Genomic DNA, 22,726 nt, shown 5'->3' on the forward strand with positions numbered 1-22,726 from the left:
GGGATGATGGGAGTACAGGGGATGGGGATGATGGGAGTACAGAAAGGGGGGTGATGGGAGTACAGGGGATGAGGATGATGGGAGTACGGAAAGGGGGGTGATGGGAGTACAGGGGATGAGGATGATGGGAGTACGGAAAGGGGGGTGATGGGAGTACAGGGGATGGGGATGATTGGAGTACGGAAAGGGGGGTGATGGGAGTACAGAAAGGGGGTGATGGGAGTACAGGGGATGAGGATGATGGGAGTACAGGGGATGAGGATGATGGGAGTACAGAAAGGGAGATGATGGGAGTACAGGGATGGGGGGGATGGGAGTTCCGGGCACGAGGCAGACAGCGGTGACGTCACAGAGAGGTTTGCTCTGCGTGGTAGCGATGCGTTCCCATGGAGACGAAGAGCCGCGGGCCCCGCCCCCTCCTCCTACCGGACACCTGGAAGATCTCCGGAGAGCCGCAACACACCGAGATCTCCGACCGAGCGATCTACCGACACACCGAACGGGCACCTGCACCGCACCCCCTCCGATCACCGGACACCCCCCCTTCTCTGAGCCAGGATTAGGGTGTCCCCTGTGCCCCTCCCCCTTCTCCTGTTAGGGACAATTACACCCCAACATCTTCCCCTTGTCACCCCCTCAGTGCCACACCGGGACCCCCTAATACTTCTCATCTGTATCCCCCCCAATAACCTCCTATGTGCCCTCCTCCTCCTCCTCCTCCTGTGCCAGTCATTAGTGTCTGGGCTCTCTATAATAATTCTGCCCCCTATATACCAGTCTCTGTGCCTTCCTGTGTGCCAGCCCCTGCCCTCCTCTGAGTCAGTCTCTGAGCCAGACCCTGTGCCTTCCTCTGTGCCAGTCTCTGTGCCTTCCTCTGTGACAGTCCCTGTGCCAGTCTCTGTGCCCTCCTCTGTGCCAGTCCCTGTGCCTTCCTCTGTGCCAGTCTCTGTGCCTTCCTCTGTGCCAGTCCCTGTGCCTTCCTCTGTGACAGTCCCTGTGCCAGTCTCTGTGCCCTCCTCTGTGCCAGTCCCTGTGCCAACACCCAAAACTTGTTCTGTAAACCTCTTCTTTTTAGTGGTTCTAATTCTCTTTCCCCTCTTATCCCCAGTCCTTGTGGTCCATTAACTCCAGTCCCTGTGCCCTTCTCAGGTGTAGTTCCCATACCCCAGTACTAGCAGGCTGTGCCCTATAAATACCAGTCACTGTGCTCTGAACCAGCCTCTGCTCGCCATTTTAAATGATTTTTTGTGCCCCTTAGTACCAGTCCCTGTGTCCTTTACCATTCATTGTACCAGTCCCTGTGCCCCACTACTTGGGTGCAGTATTACCAGTCCCTGTGCCTAGTAATCAGTCCCCAAACCAGTAATACCAGTTCTTGGCACCAGTAATACCAGTCCCGGCCCCGGTATCACCAATCCCAATGTCCAGTCTCCCCAGTCCCTGACTCCAGTGCTCCCAGTCCCTCTGCCCAGTATTCCCAGTCCCCCCAGTCCCTGTGCTGAGTGTAGTCCTCCCCTCCCCCGGCTCCTCCCCCCTCCCCCGCTCCTCGGATCTCCTGCCATGTGAAGAGCCCGGATGATGCCCGCTGCGGCTCCCTGATCTCCTCTCCAGGATGGACTTCAGTCAGGCCGGTCTGTTCGGCTACATCGAGGACCTCCATGAGCTGGCGATCATCGAGAGGCCGGTCCGCCGGAGCCTCAAGGTACCAAATGACGTCATGACACTGACAGCTCCCCCTGACGTCACACCCTGACCATTGGAGCCCCGAAACCACCGCCCTGACGTCACACCCCCATCCATACCATTCCACCGGCGGATGAGGCCACCTGACCCGCCATGATCCTCATCCTCATCATCCTCATCCTCCTCCTGTACCCCACTACTGACATCATACCACCCGACCCCCCATCCTCATCATCATCCTCCTCCTCCTCCTGTACCCCACAACTGACACCATACCACCCGACCCCCATCATCCTCATCCTCCTCCTGTACCCCACAACTGACACCATACCACCCGACCCCCATCATCCTCATCCTCCTCCTGTACCCCACAACTGACACCATACCACCCGACCCCCATCATCATCCTCCTCCTCCTCCTGTACCCCACAACTGACACCATGCCACCCGACTCCCATCATCATCCTCCTCCTCCTGTACCCCACAACTGACACCATGCCACCCGACTCCCATCATCATCCTCCTCCTCCTGTACCCCACAACTGACACCATGCCACCCGACCCCCATCATCATCCTCCTCCTCCTGTACCCCACAACTGACACCATGCCACCTGACCCCCATCATCCTCATCCTCCTCCTCCTGTACCCCACAACTGACACCATACCACCCGACCCCCATCATCCTCATCCTCCTCCTGTACCCCACAACTGACACCATACCACCCGACCCCCATCATCCTCATCCTCCTTCTGTACCCCACAACTGACACCATGCCACCCGACCCCCATCATCCTCATCCTCCTTCTGTACCCCACAACTGACACCATGCCACTCGACCCCCATCATCATCCTCCTCCTCCTGTACCCCACAACTGACACCATACTACCCGACCCCCATCATCCTCATCCTCCTCCTGTACCCCACAACTGACACCATACCACTCGACCCCCATCATCCTCATCCTCCTTCTGTACCCCACTACTGACATAATACCACCTGACCCCCCTGTCATCATCATCCTCATCTTATTCATCATCCCCTGTACCTGGCATTCTATAAACCCTACCCTCTGTCATCAGCATCATAATCCTCATCATCATCCTCCTGTACCTGCCATCCCACCACCTTACCCTCTGTTATCATCATCCCCCTGTGCTCCAATGCTGACATCCTACCAACCTACCCTGTCATCATCATCCCTATCCTCACCCCCCTGTACTCCACTGTCATCCTCGTAACATCATACCCCATCATCATCCCCCTGTGCTCCAATGCTGGCATCCCACCACCCTACCCCCTGTCATCATCATCCCTATCATCACCCCCCTGTACTCCACTGTCAGCTTCCTGCCACCATACTCCCACCATCACCATCATCCCCCTGTGCTCCATTGCTGGCATTCAACCACTCTACCCCCTGTCAGCATCCCTCCTGGTACCCCACTGGCAGCTTCCTACCCCCCCCCCCCCCCCCTTGTCATCATTCCTATTCTCATCATCTTACCCCTGTACTTGGCAGCCCATCACCTTACCCTCTGTCATTATCATCCACCTGTACTCCAATGCTGGCATCCTACCACCTTACCTTCTATTATCATCATCCTTATCTCCCTATACCCCTTTTACTGGCATCCTACCACCCTACCCCCTGTCATCATCCCTTCTTGTACCCTACTGCCAGCTTCCTACCACTCCATCCCCTGTTCTCATCATCCCCAATATCATCATCATCCCCCTGCCCTTGGCAGCCCGCCACCCCACCTCCCTGTACCCCAGTTCTGACATCCTATCCATCACCATCATCCCTATCCTTATCACCCCACTGCTGATATCCCACCACTCTACACACTATTATCACCATCCTTATTATTATGCCTCTGTACCCCATGCCGACTTCCTACCACCCTACCCCCTGTCATCATCACCCCCCCTGTACCCCACCTCTGACATCCTACGACCCTACCCCGTCATCCCCCTGTACCCCACTTCTGACATCCTACAACCCTACTCCATCATCCCTCTGTACCCCACCTCTGACATCCTACCACCCTACCCAGTCATCATCCCCCGGTACCCCACTTCTGACATCCTATGACCCTACCCCATCATCGTCATCCCCCGGTAGCCCACTTCTGACATCCTATGACCCTACCCCATCATCCCTCTGTACCCCACCTCTGACATCCTACGACCCTACCCGATCATCATCATCCCCCGGTATCCCACTTCTGACATCCTATGACCCTACCCCATCATCCCACTGTACCCCACCTCTGACATCCTATGACCCTACCCCATCATCCCTCTGTACCCCACTTCTGACATCCTATGCCCCTATCCCATCATCATCATCCACCGGTACCCCACTTCTGACATCCCACGACCCTACCCCATCATCATCATCCCCCGGTACCCCACTTCTGACATCCTATGACCCTACCCCATCATCCCACTGTACCCCACCTCTGACATCCTATGACCCTACCCCATCATCCCACTGTACCCCACCTCTGACATCCTATGACACTACCCAATCATCCCTCTGTACCCCACCTCTGACATCCTATGACCCTACCCCGTCATCATCATCCCCCGGTATCCCACTTCTGACATCCTACCACCCTACCTGATCATCCCTCTGTACCCCACCTCTGACATCCTATGACCCTACCCCATCATCATCAATCCCCCTGTACCCAATCTCTGACATCCTATAACCCTACCTCATCATTGTCCCCCCTGTACCCCACTTCTGACATCCTATGACCCTACCTCATCATCATCATCCCCTTGTACCCCACTTCTGACATCCTATAACCCTACCTCGTCATCATTATCCCCCTGTACCCCACCTCTGACATCCTATGACCCTACCCCGTCATCAACATCCCCGGTATCCCACTTCTGACATCCTATGATCCTACCCCATCACCATAATCCCCCTGTACCCCACTCCTAGCATCCTATGACCCTACCCCGTCATCATCCCCTGGTACCCTCCTTCTGACATCCTACTACCCTACTTCATCACCATCACCCCCCTGTACCCCACCTCTGACATCCTATGACCCTACCCCATCATCATAATCCCCCTGTACCCCACTCCTGGCATCCTACAGCCCTACCCCATCACCATAATCCCCCTGTACCCCACTCCTGGCATCCTACAGCCCTACCCGGTCATCATCATCCCCCTGTACCCCACCCCATCATAATCCCCCTTTACCTCACTTTTGGCATCCTACCACCCTACCCTTTGTTATCATCCTCATCATTGTCCTCCTGTACCCCACAGCTGCCATCCCACCACTTTACCTTCTGTCATTATAGGGGAGATATAATCTCAACCCCAACACCTCCACCATCACCCCCAACTGCACTTTGCCCTCCAACCAACTGTACACCATCAGTAGCATTACACACCCCAATACTGCCCTGCCCACCAACTATCACGGACAGCGACATTAACTGCCATCTAACTGCCATCTGGGTATTCCAATGGGGGTGGGGGCTGGTTATGCATGGGGGGGGGCTCCCATTAGAGTGGGGTATATATAGAAGTAAAATTGTGGTTCCCAAAAGTTTACAGTGGTCCCCCCTTCCATTGTGGATCTCGGATTAGATCTTTGGATTTGATCGTATTCCAATACAGTGTGTGACCCAATGATGACATCACTACGTCATTCTATTATATAATGTAACAACATCGCTATGTTGCTGTATGAGCAGGCACTATACCCTGCAATTATGTAACCATGTGATGATATTACCCTGTTAAGGTGCTAATTACCCCGCCCCACCCCCTGGGTTATCAACTGTCAAAAAAAGGGAGTGAGAAACCTCTCCCAGCCGGCCCCTCCCCCTCATTGCTTATTGGCAGTGGAGTGGGGGGGGGGAGGGGGTGTCCTTTGGAACCCCAAACTAACAGGCAGTTTAGGTGATCAAGCAGCTCAATAAGTACCAGCCCTCCGCGGGGCCACGTGGGGCTCTCCAGGTGTCACAGCCACCTTCACAATGGCTTTGGTCCCCAGGGCGGGAAGTGTCCTCTTCTTTATTTTGTGGGGTCGTAATTCTCCGGTTCGTGATTTTTGTCAAAATAGATTTTGCTGCGAAATGACCAATTCTGAGACTTTGCCGCAGTGGAAACTCTCAGTTCTGCTCATTGAGTTGCTTAGATAAAAATTCCTTGGAAATACTGACAACTGACTTTATTTAATTTTATGGGGGGGGGGGAGGGGTTGTGTGTTTTGTCCCTTTTTTTGTGCGTATTGTGGAGTTTTTGTGTTCTGTTGCTTTAGATTTTTATATCTTTAAATTTTTCCTGATTTTTTTTTTTTTGTTTGTTTTGTTGTAAAAAAAATATTTACAATAATAAGGTTAATAAAGGAAACGTTATGAAATCGTTATGGCCCGCTCCTATGACTCCCAGGGGGCCAAGCTAAATACCACCGAAATAAACGCAATCTCACCTTTTATCGTCTTCAAGGCATTTTGCCAAATTGGTAAAATTTTGCTCAAATGTCAGAATTTTTTGCTGAAATTTGAGTGAAATTACAGAGCCTTTAAAAAGTATTCATACCCCTTGAATTGTTCCACATTTTGTCATTTTACAACCAAAAAGGCAAATGGGTTTTATTGGGATTTTATGTGATGGACCAACATAAAGTGGCTCATAATTGGGAAGTGGAAGGAAAATGATAAATGATACAAATAAATATGATACCAATGATGGGGCACTAGTCTTTTTACCGGCACCAACAATGGGGTACTATGTTCCTTCTGAGACCATCGATGGGGCACTATTCCTTCCACTGACACCAATGATGGGGCACTATTCTTCCCAATAACACCAATGATGGGGCAATATTCCTCCCACTGACACCAATGATGGGGCACTATTCCTCCTACTGACACCAATGATGGGGCACTATTCCTCCCACTGATACCAATGATGGGGCACTATTCCTCCCACTGATACCAATGATGGGGCACTATTCCTCCCACTGACACCAATGACGGGGCACTATTCCTCCCACTGACACCAATGATGGGGCACTATTCCTCCTACTGACACCAATGATGGGGCACTATTTCTCCCAATGACACCAATGATGGGGCACTATTCCTCCCACTGATACCAATGACGGGACACGGTTCCTTCCACTGACACCAATGACGGGACACTGTTCCTCCCACTGACACCAATGATGGGGCACTATTCTTCCCAATAACACCAATGATGGGGCACTATTCCTCCTACTGACACCAATGATGGGGCACTATTCCTCCTACTGACACCAATGATGGGGCACTATTCCTCCTACTGACACCAATGATGGGGCACTATTCCTTCCACTGATACCAATGATGGGGCACTATTCCTTCCACTGACACTAATGATGGGGCACTATTCCTCCCACTGATACCAATGATGGGGCACTATTCCTTCCACTGACACTAATGATGGGGCACTATTCCTCCCACTGATACCAATGATGGGACACTATTCCTCCCACTGATACCAATGATGGGGCACTATTCCTTCCACTGACACTAATGATGGGGCACTATTCCTCCCACTGATACCAATGATGGGGCACTATTCCTTCCACTGACACTAATGATGGGGCACTATTCCTCCCACTGATACCAATGATGGGACACTATTTCTCCCACTGATACCAATGATGGGACCCTATTCCTCCCACTGATACCAATAATGGGACACCATTCCTCCCACTGATACCAATGATGGGACACTATTCCTCCCACTGATACCAATGATGGGGCACTATTCCTCCCACTGACACCAATGATGGGGCACTATTCCTTCCACTGACACCACTGATGGGACACTATTCCTCCCTATAACACCAATGATGGGGCACCATTCCTCCCACAGACACAAATGATGGGGCACTATTCCTCCCTATAACACCAATGATGGGGCACTATTCCTCCCAATAACACCAATGACGGGACACTATTCCTCCCACAGACACCAGTGATGGGGCACTATTCTTCCACTGATACCAATGATGGGGCACTATTCATCCCACTGATACCAAATGATGGGGCACTATTCCTCCCACTGACGTCAATGATGGGGCACTATTCCTCCCACTGATAGCAACAATGGGGCACTATTCCTCCCACTGATAGCAACAATGGGGCACTATTCCTCCCACTGACACCAATGATGGGGCACTATTCCTTCCACTGACACCAATGGCGGGACGCTAATCCTCTCACTGACACCAGTAATGGGAAGCTATTCCTCTCACTGATACTAATAATGGGGCACTATTCCTCCCATTGACATTAATAATGGGGTACTGTTCCACTGAGACCAATGATAAGACTGAAGCATTGTCTATTTCCACCAATGTTGGGGCATTTTCTATTCCCACTGGCTGTAGTCTGCCCTCCTTTAAGTCTTTAAAAAAAAAAAATAACAAACATGTTCTACTTACCTGCTCTGTGTAATGGTTTTGCACAGAGCAGTTTTGATCCTCCTCTTCTCGTGTCCCCTTTAGACACTCATGGCCCCTATTTACTGCTGAGTGCGCCCAAAGCAAACCGCTTGGCGTGGGGGCACCCAAGCAGGCTCGCTCCTGAGCCGCTGCCCTGCATGCCCATTCAGACACAAGGCTGCAGCTCAACACTGCCCCCTCTCTCTTCTCATTGGCTCACTTTCTGTGATTGAAAGCAGCGAGAGCCAATGACTCCCGTTGCTATCTCAGCCAATGAGGAGGGAGAGTCACTGGAGAGCTGAGGCTCTTGTGCACATCGCTGGAGCGAGATGGGACTCTGGTAAGTATCGGGGGGGGGGGGGTTCTGATTACTGGTGTCAGTGAGAGGATTAGTGCCCCACCATTGGTGTTAGTGGGAGGAAAAGTGCCCCATCTTTGGTGTCAGTGGGAGGAATAGTGCCCCATCATTGGCATCAGTGGGGGGAATAGTGCCCCATCATTGGTGTCAGTGGGAGGAATAGTGCCCCATCATTGGTGTCAGTGGGAGGAATAGTGCCCCGTCATTGGTGTCAGTGGGAGGAATAGTGCCCATCATTGGTGTCAGTGGGAGGAATAGTGCCCCATCATTGGTGTCAGTGGGAGGAATAGTGCCCCATCATTGGTGTCAGTGGGAGGAATAGTGCCCCATCATTGGTGTCAGTGGGAGGAATAGTAATCCATCAATGGTCTCAGAAGGCATAATAGTGCCACCTTGTTGGTGTCGGAAGAAGATTGGTGCCCCATCAGTGTTGTTAGTAACAGGAATAGTAACCCATCAATGGTGTCCGAAAAAGCAATAGTGTCTCATTGTTGGCATCAGTTGTAGGCATAGTGCCCCATAATTGGTGTTATTGAGGGGAACTGTGCCCCAAGGATCAGTTAGGTGCCAGTTTGGGGGGGGGGGGGGGGGGGCTGCACAGAGAAGGTTTTTTACATGCATGAAGATAAAAAACTTTTAGCGTTACCCTTTGTTTACAAAGTTTGGAGACCCCTGCCCTAACCTTAGGTTCACACCTATGCGGCTCTGCTCATTTAAATGGGCTGCGGTGCCTCCAGAAACACAGGGAACGGAACCGGCACCATTTCTGGAATTGCAGTCCGCATGGGAATGGCAAGTGCAGTGCGGTTCCCAGTGTGGGTGCAATTTCCAGCCCTTGTAGCATGCCATTAGGATTAATGGCACCCGCATGCATACAGTGCATTTTTCTGTGCGGGCGGTTGCAGCTGCGGGTACAGGTGTGGAGCCGCAGCAGGAACCCCCCCCCCCCCCCTGGGCACAGATGTGAACCCCCACACAGATGTGAATCCCCCCTGCCCAGAAGGGAACCTTCCTGCCCACATGTGAACCCCCACACACAGACGAGAACCCTTCCACCCAGATGTGAACCCCACGCCCAAATGTGAACCCCTCACAGATGTGAACGCCCCGCCCAGATGTAAACCCTCTGCACAGATGTGAAACCCCCCCCGCACAGATGTGAACCCCCACACCGATGTGAACCCCCCTCACAGGTGTGATCCCCTCTGCACAGATGTGAACCCCCTGCACAGATGTGAACCCCTCCTCACAGGTGTGACCCCCCCGCACAGGTGTGACCCCCCCCGCACAGGTGTGACCCCCCCGCACAGGTGTGACCCCCCCGCACAGATGTGAAGCCCCCCCGCACAGATGTGAAGCCGAACCTAACAGTACTAAACTGTACAAGCCGGATGAGTCACACAAATGTAACCAACAAAGACTGTAATGCAGAAGATGTAATATGTAACAAATAATTTAGAAATGTAACAAACAATCTTCACAAAGTGGATGAGTCACAACAGACAATATAAATGTATCGGTGAAGGTTTTCATTAATCAGGTCATGGAGTATCTGGTGGAAGTCGGTCACATTGTACTGGATCTGTCCCGTAACGCTGAAAACATTTCACATCTTCTCCGAGTCGCTTCTTCCCTCCTAGTGAGAGTCGGGAAGATGCCCCCGCCTCGGCCCCCCACACACTGGACATTTTCTCTGCTGCTCCTAAGGGGGCATTTGCCTTTTCACCCCTGCCTCTAAGCACCCCAGCATTGTTATCCATGCACACAGAGGCGTTAAGCCCTGGTTCACACCAGTGGGATTTGTCATGCGATTCGACAGTTCAAAATCGCATGACAAGTCACACCCTATTGCCGGCAATAGAACCGTTCAAATCGCTGTGACTCAAGTCACAGGAACTTTGAAAAAGCACTATTTTTTTTGACAGCTTGAAACCTGCATTTAAAAATGCCAGTTTGGCCACGTTTGCATGCCGCATTTAGTCACGTTTAGCCGCGTTCCTAAAGCACAAAAAACAGTATTATTTAACTATTTCAGCCATTCTGTGAGCCCAGAGGGAGTAGCAGCAGCTGAGAGAGCCGCGGGGTACTTGTATCTACCTCAATTTTCGGTGCTTTTACTATGGATCCCATAATGAGCATATGTGAGGAAATGCCCAGTATACCCACCCAGGACCATCAGGGATGCCCACCATGGATGACCATCAGGTATGCCACCCATGACCAGCAGGGATGCCAATCAGTGCCCATAAATTACACTATTTAGTGCCCATCAGTAATGCCTGCCAGTTCCTCCTTATAAGTGATGCCCATCATTGCTATCTATCAGTGTCCATTAGTGCCACCCATCAGGGCCATCTATCAGTGTCCATCAGTACACATCTGTGCACATTAGTGCCCATCAGTGTTGCCCATTAGTGTCCATCAGTGCCAACCATAAGTACCCATCATTGCAGCCTTTCAGTGCCCATTAGTGTCACCTATGAGTGTTCATCAGTGCCGCCTATCAATGCCCATCCGTGCTGCATATCAGTGTCACCTATCAGTGCCCATCAGTGCTGCCTATTAGTGCCCATAATCGGTGCCCATCAGTGCCACCTCATTGGTGCCACCTGGTCAGTGCCGCTTTATCAGTACCTGTCAGTGCAGCCTCATTAGTGCCCATCAGTGAAGGAAAAAAAAGGAACAAAAGGAAAAGGTTTTATGACCACAAACAAATCAACTTTAATAGCACCTCATCCCTTGATAGTTTTGTATATGGAAAAAAGAGAATGGGATTTTTGGTTTGAAAAAATAGTAACAACTATATTATTTAAGAAAGTTTTTTTTATTATTATTTTAGAAAAAATAATAAAAAGTTTTGTTAAAAATACAACAATTGCCAAGTACAGGTCATTAGGTTTTTGTGGACCCAGCATAGACAAATAGAATTCCTAACATGTTTCACCCATATATCGGGCTTCTTCAGGGGATGCTGTTCAATTACACATACAAGCAAATTAATATTCGCTTTTATAACACTGAACCGCCTCTCCGCCAATCAGGAAGCACGGGTCTGTTACCCGTCACCCGATTGTCTGAAAGGACAGGCGCTGCGATTGGACGCCTATCAGGAAGAGGGGAGGAGATGCATGGAGGACACAGCTCGCCGCTGTCAACCACTGCCTGGCCTGCCCCTGAGACAGGGTAAGTGCTGGTCAGACAGCTTGCGGGTGCGAGGGGGGAGTCAGAGTAGCACTATTTCATGGGCGCAGTGGTGGCAGCATTTGATGGGGCACAATGGCGGCATTTGATGGGGCACAGTGGCACTATTTGGTGGCACAGTGGCTGCGTTTGATGGGCACAGTGGCTGCGTTTGATGGGCACAGTTGGCTGCATTTGATGGGCACAGTGGCTGCAATTTATGGGCACAGTGGCTGCAATTTATGGCACAGTGGCTACCATTGATGGGCACAGTGGCTACCATTGATGGGCACAGTGGCTACCATTGATGGGCACAGTGGCTGCATTTGGGGTGGCACTATTTGATAGCTACAGTGGCAGCATTTGATGGCACAGTGGCTGCAATTGATGGGTACAGTGAGGCTGCAATTTATGTTTTTTTTCAGTATTTTTCCGTTTTTTTGGGCCCCCCCCCCCCCCCCCAAAAAAAATTTTGAGCACCAACCGCCACTGATCACAAATGCATGCAAATGCGCATAAAAAGCGTGTCAAATGCACATCACTGCACATGCAGAAACACAGGAGCCAGTTCACACCACAAAAACGCACTCCAGTTCTGTTCTGGAATGCGTTTCTGCATGCGTGTTTTTAATGTGTTTTTGATGCATTCCCGTGGGTTTTTGTTGCATTTTTGAATGCATTCCAGATGCTTTTTTCTTTTTTTCTTTTTTTACTCTCACTGAATGGGGTCCAGTGTGTTTTGATGCGTTTTACCACGTTCCAGTACAGTCCAGTTCAGGAAAAATGCCGCACGTTCTACTTTTTTTTTTTTTCTGGAACTGACCGCACTGGTGTGAACTATGCCATTGGACACCATATAATCTACTTTCCATGCATTTTATAATACAGGAAAAAAAAAGCTGTACTAGACTGCATGTGAGGTGAAGGGGCCCTAAACGCAGTTTCTGGTGAGAATGGGCCCTTAGGTTTTAAAAGACAGAAGTGACCTCAATATACACGTATAAAGGCCAATGGTCCCAAAAATGTGTCAAAAGTGTCCGATCTGTCCGCTGCGATGTCGCAGTCCCGCTAAAAATCAGTGATCGCCGGTGTCCTATCATATTGTGTCCACTGTGTACTGTGCATGCGAAGTACACAGGACACTCAGAATCTGAAAATAGCCGAAGATGAATGGCGCCTGCGCCATGAGTCCAGGTTCTAGCCCCACCATCCAAGTGGACGTAGAGTTGGAATAAAAAGAGCCGAGCGCAGCGAGACCGAGCCCGAAGCGTGGCAAGCGAAGCGAGCCCGTGAGGGGCCCTCTAATATTTGCAGCCCTATGTCCACTTGGATGGTGGGGCTAGCACCTCCACTCACGGCGCAGGCGCCGTTCATCTTCGGAGATTTTCCGAATCTCCTTCTGCTCCTTACTGCGCATGCGCAAGCGCTGCGCCTGCGCAGTACGGGGCGGACACTATCCGATGGACGGACGCTATATGCCAGAACACCGGCATTACTAGTAAAAAAAAAAAAAAAAAAATAATAATAATAATAATAATAATAAAAATGCCATAAATATATCCCCTATTTTGTAGACGATATAACTTTTGTGCAAACCAATCAATTTTTTTTTTCAGATTTTTTTTATTTATTCTTTCACCAAAAATATGTAGGATAATATATATGGCTTAAACCGATGAAGCCATTTTTTTTTTTTTTTTCTTTTTAATATATATATTTATTATAGCAAATTGTATAAAATATATATATATTTTTTTAATTGTCGCTCTTCTTTTGTTTATAGCGCAAAAAAATAAAAACCGCAGAGGTGATCAAATACCAGCAAAATAAAGCTCTATTTGTGCGGGAAAAAAAGCCGTCAATTTTGTTTGGGTAGATGCCGCAATTGTCAGTTAAAGCGACGCAGTTGCATATCGCAATAAATGGCCTGGTCATTAAGGGGGAAATTCTTCCTGTCCTTAAGTGGTTAAAAAATAAAATAAAATAAAATAACCCTGCAGGTTTATTATAAAAAAAAAAAAAAAAAAAAGTAAAAAAAAAAAAAGAAAAGCATAGAAAAAAAAAAAATGTCTCAACGTGTGAATGTGATGGCTTTATCTGTGCGTTTTTTTGTTGCATTGCGGTGTGAACAGCCCCTTATGGGCTCATTCATACCATGTGCGGCGCCGGGCGCTTTCACGCCGTTGTGAACACGGCATGTCATAGCGATGCAGCGGAGACGTAAATAAAGTGTCATTATCTGACACTTCACATTAAACTGAACAAAAAGAGAGAAGTAAAGCTTGCGATGTCGGACGTCACACACTGACAGCTGCCCGCAATACTCTGCGCTGTACCATATGGGGGAGTGTGAAGCGGCCCTGAACTGCGAGCAGCACATTGTTACATTGTATACAATATATTATCTGTTATGAGTCATCTGGTTTCTGCTCATCGATTGTTACACTTTGACATTTTATTTGTTTATTTATTTTTAACATTATTTGTTACATTGTACACAGTATAGTATATTTACACTCAACAGTCAATTTATCAGGTCCACCTTGTTAGTAGCGGGTTGAACCCCCATCTATTAGGTTCCTCTTGCTAGCAATGGGTTGGACCCCCATTTATTAGGTCCCCCTTGCTAGTAGCGGGTTGGACCCCCATCTATTAGGTTCCTCTTGCTAGTAGCAGGTTGGACCCCCTTTTGCCTTCATTCTTGGTGGCATAGATACAAGGTGTTAAAAATGTTCCTCAGAGATTTTTCTCCATAGTGACCTGATAACATCACACAGTTGCTGCAGATTTGTCAGCTGCCATCCATGATGCCGAATCTCCCATTCCACCACATCCCAAAGGTGCTCTATTGGATGAGATGTGGTGAGTGTGGAGACCATTGGAGGACAGGGACCTCATTGCCCAGAGGTGAGATGATTGGAGCTTTGTGACATGGGGCATTATCCTGCTGGAAGGAGCCATCAGAAGATGGGGACACTGTAGTCATAAAGGGATGGACATGGTCAGCAACAATACTCAGGTACCCCATCCTCCACACCATTACACCCCCACCACCAGCCTGAACCAGTGATATCCCATCCCCCACACCATTACACCCCCACCACCAGCCTGAACCGGTGATATCCCATCCCCCACACCATTATACCCCCACCACCAGCCTGAACCAGTGATATCCCATCCCCCACACCATTACACCCCCACCACCAGCCTGAACCGGTGATATCCCATCCCCCACACCATTATACCCCCACCACCAGCCTGAACCAGTGATATCCCATCCCCCACACCATTACACCCCCATCACCAGCCTGAACCAGTGATATCCCATCCCCCACACCATTACACCCCCACCACCAGCCTGAACCGGTGATATCCCATCCCCCACACCATTACACCCCCACCACCAGCCTGAACCGGTGATATCCCATCCCCCACACCATTACACCCCCACCACCAGCCTGAACCGGTGATATCCCATCCCCCACACCATTATACCCCCACCACCAGCCTGAACCAGTGATATCCCATCCCCCACACCATTACACCCCCATCACCAGCCTGAACCGGTGATATCCCATCCCCCACACCATTACACCCCCATCACCAGCCTGAACCAGTGATATCCCATCCCCCACACCATTACACCCCCACCACCAGCCTGAACCAGTGATATCCCATCCCCCACACCATTACACCCCCACCACCAGCCTGAACCGGTGATATCCCATCCCCCACACCATTACACCCCCACCACCAGCCTGAACCAGTGATATCCCATCCCCCACACCATTATACCCCCACCACCAGCCTGAACCAGTGATATCCCATCCCCCACACCATTACACCCCCACCACCAGCATGAACCGGTGATAGAAGGCAGGATGGATCCATGCTCCAAATTCTGACCCCACCACCTGAATGTCGGAGCTGAAATCCAGACTCATCAGACCCGGCAGCGTTTTTCCAATCTTCTATTGTCCAGTTTTGGTGATCCTGTGCCAATTGTAGCCTCAGTTTCCTGTTCTCAGCTGACAGGAGTGGCACCCGGTGTGGTCTTCTGCTGCTGTAGCCCATATGCTTCAAGGTTGGATGTCTTGTGCGTTCAGAGATGGTATTCTGCATACCTTGGATGTAACGAGAGGTTATTGGAGTTCCTGTTGTCTTTCTATCATATCCAACCAGTCTGCCCATTCTCCTCTGACCTCAACAAGGCATTTTCCTCCATACAACGGCTGCTCACTGGATATTTTCTCTTTTTTCCCCACCATCGTCTGTAATCCCGAGAGATGGTTGTGCGTGAAAATCCCAGAAATACTCAGTCCGGCCCGTCTGCCACCAACATCCCCTTTCTTTCCCCATTCTGATGCCCGGTTTGAACTTCAGCAAGTCGTCTTCACCTCGTCTAAATCTCTAAATGCATTGAATTGCTGCCGTGTGATTGGCTGGTTAGCGATTTGTTTTGCCGAACGATTGAACGGGTGTACCTAATAAAGTGGGCGGGGGGTGTATATTGTCTGTTATGACTCTTCCAGCTTCTGCTGATTGTTGTTACATTTTTTACATTATTTTTATTTGATACTTTTTGTTTGTTACATTTTAACATTATTTGTTACATTGTTTGTTGTATAGAGCATTTGATTGTTTATCATATTAGAATGGCTCGCCCAGCTTGTCTATGTACAGTTTGGTCCGGTTGGAGTGGGGGGGGGGGTCGCCTCCATATTATTGGCCAGCTTTGGGGGTCATTTATACTTGTAGTGGTGGGGGGGTAAAAACAGGTGGCATTTTTACCACCCTTCCTTAAAGTATAACTAAAAGGAAAAAAAGTTTTTCTTTTGTTTTGGATAGCGCGGAGATAAATTAGAACCCCTGTCAGTTTTTATTGCTGTCTGTGCCCACCCCTCCCCCCATTTGGGAGAGTTGCCGCCCCCCCCCCCCCCTATTTTTTCTGTTTACCATTATTATTGAAAATGAAAGCCAAAGAAAACCCCAAATTTTGGGTTGTCCCCAGAAAAGTAATAGAGGGGAAATCTACCAATGGGGACACAAGTTCTGATGACCTGGGGGGTCCCCAAGAGATTCCCTTAATTTGCAGGTAGCGGGTCGGACCGCCATTTATTAGATTCCCCTTACTAGTAGCGGGTCGGACCCCCTTTATTAGGTCCACCTTGCTAGTAGCGGGTCGGACCCCCTTTATTAGGTCCACCTTGCTAGTAGCGGTTTGGACCCCCATTTATTAGGTTCCCCTTGCTAGTAGCAGGTTGGACCCCCTTTATTAGGCCCACCTTGTTAGTAGCGGGTTGGACCCCCTTTATTAGGTCTACCTTGCTAGTAGCGGGTTGGACCCCCATCTATTAGGTTCACCTTGCTAGTAGCGGGTTGGACCCCATTTATTAGGTTCCCCTTGCTAGTAGCAGGTTGGACCCCATTTATTAGGTCCACCTTGTTAGTAGCGGGTTGGACCCCCTTTATTAGGTCTACCTTGCTAGTAGCGGGTTGGACCCCCATCTATTAGGTTCCTCTTGCTAGTAGCGGGTTGGACCCCCTTTATTAGGTCCACTTTGCTAGTAGCGGGTTGGACCCCCTTTATTAGGCCCTCCTTGCTAGTAGCGGGTTGAATCCCCATTTATTAGGTTCCCCTTGCTAGTAGCAGGTTGGATACTCTCTATTAGTTTCCCCTTGCTAGTAGCGGGTTGGACCCCCTTTATTAGGTCCACCTTGCTAGTAGCGGGTTGGACCCCCTTTATTAGGTCCACCTTGCTAGTAGCGGGTTGGACCCTCTTTATTAGGTCCACCTTGCTAGTAGCGGGTTGGACCCCCTTCATTAGGTCCACCTTGCTAGTAGTGGGTTGGACCCCCTTTATTAGGTCCACCTTGCTAGTAGCGGGTTGGACCCCCTTTATTAGGTCTACCTTGCTAGTAGCGGTTTGGACCCCCATTTATTAGGTTCCCCTTGCTAGTAGCAGGTTGGACCCCCTTTATTAGGCCCACCTTGTTAGTAGCGGGTTGGACCCCCTTTATTAGGTCTACCTTGCTAGTAGCGGGTTGGACCCCCATCTATTAGGTTCACCTTGCTAGTAGCGGGTTGGACCCCAAGGCGATTCAGTTCGCATTGTGCGCTATATAAGTATTTCATTAATTCATTCATTCATTATTAGGTTCCCCTTGCTAGTAGCGGGTTGGACCCCATTTATTAGGTTCCCCTTGCTAGTAGCAGGTTGGACCCCCTTTATTAGGCCCACCTTGTTAGTAGCGGGTTGGACCCCCTTTATTAGGTCTACCTTGCTAGTAGCGGGTTGGATCCCCATCTATTAGGTTCCTCTTGCTAGTAGCGGGTTGGACCCCCTTTATTAGGTCCACTTTGCTAGTAGCGGGTTGGACCCCCTTTATTAGGCCCTCCTTGCTAGTAGCGGGTTGAATCCCCATTTATTAGGTTCCCCTTGCTAGTAGCGGGTTGGACCCCCTTTATTAGGTCCACCTTGCTAGTAGCGGGTTGGACCCCCTTTATTAGGTCCACCTTGCTAGTAGCGGTTTGGACCCCCATTTATTAGGTTCCCCTTGCTAGTAGCAGGTTGGACCCCCTTTATTAGGCCCACCTTGTTAGTAACGGGTTGGACCCCCTTTATTAGGTCCACCTTGCTAGTAGCGGGTTGGACCCCCTTCATTAGGTCCACCTTGCTAGTAGCGGGTTGGACCCCCTTTATTAGGTCCCCCTTGCTAGTCCGGGTTTCACTTCCTTTTCCCCTCATTTCCTGTTTTGACTATGGCACAGGAAGTGAAGGGAAATATCCCCCATTGAGACACAGATGGAAAAATAAATAAATCAACACCTTACAGGGGTAATAACCCCCCTTACGTCTATACAAAATGTAAAAAAAATAGAAAATTACCTATACAGTAATACTTTGGATTATGAGCATAATTCACCCCAGAAGAATGCTTGTAATCCAAAACACTCCTATATCAAAGTGAGTTCCCCCATAGAAATCAATGGAAACTCAGATCATTTGTTCCAGTGTCACTGCTAGTGTATGCAGTACCGCATGTGGCCAGAGGTGGGGGGGCGGCGGAGACACTCTGAAACACTCGGAGACCACTCGGAGATGCTAGGAGACACTCGGAGACAACTCTGCGTCACAATAATTCAATGCAGAAAACTTTCAGCATATGAAATACACCACAGTACACAAGGCAGACCCCCCCCCCCCCCCCATACCCTCTTACCTGGGCCTTGCTGGTGCCTGTCCCACTTGCCGCTGCCACAGAATCCATCGTGGATGTTGTGCTTGTATGTGGCTTAGAACACCAGTTCCCAAGTCTGTCAGCGCCACCGCGCCAACCTGGAAACTGAATATAGGCACCAGGACCGCTCCTCCCATCTCCCCCTGCGCAACGACGCCTCACGCCTGCTCTCTGGTGCCGCTGCTTGCCGGATACCTCACTTCCGGCCGACCAGGTCTCTGCTCCGCCACCAAAAAGATGGCGGCAGCCTGTAGCCCCGGACATGCCGGGAAAAAACCCTAGCCTAGGAGCGGCCCCAGAAACGGTCGAGCTCTCTCTGAGCTGAAGGGGAAGAGGGAGCCCACTTACCAGCCATCCTTGGTGTGGCGTGGGAGGGGCGGACTCTCTGGAGGCAAATAAGGTATGGTGGGGTAGGCAGTCTGGCCTCTCAGGACAGCACCTCACAGACCCCCCGACTCCCACTAGGTGGAGGAAACAAAGAATGACGAGCGGTGGGGAGAAGCCTCCTTTTAAAGATTGGTGGAGTTGGCGTTTCCGGTTTCCTCATGGGCGGAGACACTCTCTCAGGTGCCGCCCTGAAAGACATTTGAGGAAACATTCGTTAAACATGTTTTCGTTAATTCGGATATTTCCAAATGAATGAATTTGTCTAAATTAGTTAAAAAACAAATTCCCCCCTACTGACACCATCAATGTGGCTCCATTCCACTTACTGACCCCATCAATGGGGCACCATTGCCCTTACTGACCCCATCAATGGGGCACCATTGCCCTTACTGACCCCATCAATGGGGCACCATTCCCCCCTACTGACCCCATCAATGGGGCACCATTCCCCCTACTGACCCCATCAATGGGGCACCATTCCCCCTACTGACCCCATCAATGGGGCACCATTCCCCCTACTGACACCATCAATGGGGAACCATTCCCCCTACTGACACCATCAATGGGGCACCATTCCCCCTACTGACACCATCAATGGGGAACCATTCCCCCTACTGACACCATCAATGGGGAACCATTTCCCCTACTGACACCATCAATGGGGAACCATTTCCCCTACTGACACCATCAATGGAGAACCATTTCCCCTACTGACACCATCAATGGAGAACCATTTCCCCTACTGACACCATCAATGGAGAACCATTTCCCCTACTGACACCATCAATGGAGAAACATTTCCCCTACTGACACCATCAATGGAGAACCATTTCCCCTACTGACACCATCAATGGAGAACCATTTCCCCTACTGACACCATCGATGAGGTACCATTCCCCTTACTGACACCATCAATGGGGTACCATTCCCCTTACTGACACCATCAATGGGGCACCATTCTCCTTACTGACACCATCAATAGAGAACCATTTCCCCTACTGACACCATCAATGAGGCACCATTTCCCCTACTGACACCATCAATGGAGAACCATTTCCCCTACTGACACCATCAATGGAGAACCATTTCCCCTACTGACACCATCAATGAGGCACCATTCCCCTTACTGACACCATCAATGGGGCACTATTCCTCCCCCCAAAAAACGACAAGACACTGATCCTGAGCATTTTCTACTCCCACTGGCCACAGTCCGGCCCCCCTAAATCCTAAAGGACAGTAAACTGGCCCTTTGCTTGGAAAGTTTGGAGACCCCTGCCCTAAACTAAAATGAACAATTGACCCCTACAGTGCAACGAACAGCCCCACTGCACGGGAAACCTTTTATTTATTTTTTGCCCGGAGTTGGGCTTTAAGCTGAAAAGCATCTTGGCCAAAAATGATCTCCACCTGTTGTGTTCAGTGGGCAATACACAATTCGTATCATACATGCAACCTATTCAGGTGAATGGGGCCACGCTGCAACTGCATGTAAAGCGCATGACGCGGCATTTACGGGATTAAAGCAGGCGGGTAAGGAGGTGACTTATTGCCTCCTTACCACCTGTCATATGCTGCTGAATAGTGATCCACAGTGGGTGCAATAACTTTCACTTCTACTTTGTACAGCCCTACACCAGTGGCAGCTGGTGGTCCATCGGTCAAGGGGGGGGGAAGGGGGGGCAGACAGACCTGACCACAGACATCCCCCTACCCCATCGCTCCAGCCCGCCACCCTACACTAACCCCCTCCCCCCCATTGCTCGAGTCCACCAGCATAACCAACCCGCCCCCTCCTGGGCGCCGGCTTGCTTGCTCAGCCCTGCACTTAGCCCATGCAGGTCAAGGCTGCGGCTCCCCCCCCCCCCCCCATCTTCTCTGTGTCCCGGCCAGCCAAGCGGGATTTGACTCCTAGACAACATAATTTGTAGTGTCCGTCCCCCTCTGGTATCAGTACTGGGAATGTGATGCCTCTCTTACATCACCCATCACCAACCCGCTCCGGAGGTCTCACCTCTCCCTTGTGACCCCCCTACAAGGGATTTCACTTTCCCTGGTGATGTTCCCCAAGCTTGTGGGGACTTTAGTAGCCCTGAAGTATCAGTTATGAACAGATTCCCTATTTAAAGGCAAACTTCAGCCCCCTTTAGCTTTGGAAACATCCATCTTCAGCGCCACCATCTTTGTTAGTATGGCATTAGCGGCGCATATATATGCTGCAGGGGGTTCCCATGCATGCACAGGCATGCCAAGGTTTTGGGTCTTCCATACTAAGTAGGGTGAAGGTTGGCTGTAAACCTGACACAAGCAGATTCATGTATTCATGGCCCTTTGTTATATATTCACTTTAACTTTATTACCGTCCAATTCCAATGAATGGAAAGTAATTTAATCATCTGAGAGCAGGGGGGCGGCTCCTTGTATTGATCGGGGGTTGGGCACAACGGTCAGTCTTTAGGCCCATAGCATGATTGCGTGTCTGATGTTCTGCAGAGAGAGGAGCGGCTTTCTGCGTCTCGGATAATCGACAGACTTATGGAATTGGCGGCTATTGTTGTAAAATGAGGAAACTCCGAAGTCACCAAATGCAGCCAACATTTGCCATCTTTTACATTCGTAAAACGCGTCACATTTACTTCTGTGCGCTAGTCTGCATTATGTTGCACGTTACAATGCGTTGCATTAAAATCTGAATCTGGTGCCAATGCACCTCATTATGCCGAAAATTGGATGTGACCCCTTTTATGGTAATGTAATAAACATGTTGCTTTTACACCGGGGCATTCCCGGTCTCCATTGGTATGCTGTTCAAAATGAACGACACCACAATACATTAACACGTGTTATTATTGCATGTTATGGAAACACGCACATTAGCATGACACATTGATGTAAGTGGGGGCTCTTAACCATTCACATCGCACCAGAGAAGCCAACTATCTAATGTCCCCCTCCACAGACACACACACGCTATTACTGTATATGCGAATTGGATGATGGTTTCTCCGCATTCCAATCCGCATGACAGGCGAGTGTGACCGGCTCTTAGTGGAGGCGGTTCACACATGTCTGGGGTGGCCGCCGTGCGCATTGCTAAAGGGTCCTGTGCATGTTTGGGTTCAGGTGTGAAAACGGACCGGAATCGCATCTGAACCGGTGTCTCTCTATGCGAAGATCTACAGCTGTTTCTTCCAGCTGTTATGGGGGAACAAACTGAACCTGTTATGGGGGAACAAACTGAACCTCATCAAAAGTAACCTACCTCCTAGGTATGGTCAACCTGGTGGTATTCTGTTTTCTGTTGTTTTTGAAACATCAATTTGGTAACATACTGCCAGAGGAACCACCTGGGTGAGTTGGTATTTTTCAGTCTTGGTTTAGGCCTTCTCTGGGAAGCTG

The 22,726-nt window shown here is 50.0% G+C and overlaps 1 protein-coding gene across 1 annotated transcript in view; it reads left to right on the forward strand.

Moving 5' to 3' along the window:
• Positions 1–397: 397 nt before the first annotated feature.
• Positions 398–22,726, forward strand: part of PPP4R4 (protein phosphatase 4 regulatory subunit 4) — a 153,394-nt gene continuing 131,065 nt past the window's right edge. Inside the window, 1 exon segment of the mRNA XM_077466815.1 lies at positions 398–1,702. Coding sequence (XP_077322941.1) covers positions 1,613–1,702 — 90 coding nt within the window. The 5' untranslated portion in view covers positions 398–1,612.

This window comes from Lithobates pipiens, unplaced genomic scaffold, assembly GCF_037356315.1.
Source record: "Lithobates pipiens isolate NorthernLeopardFrog02 unplaced genomic scaffold, aLitPip1_a1.2 Scaffold_37, whole genome shotgun sequence".
Lineage (NCBI taxonomy): Eukaryota > Metazoa > Chordata > Amphibia > Anura > Ranidae > Lithobates > Lithobates pipiens.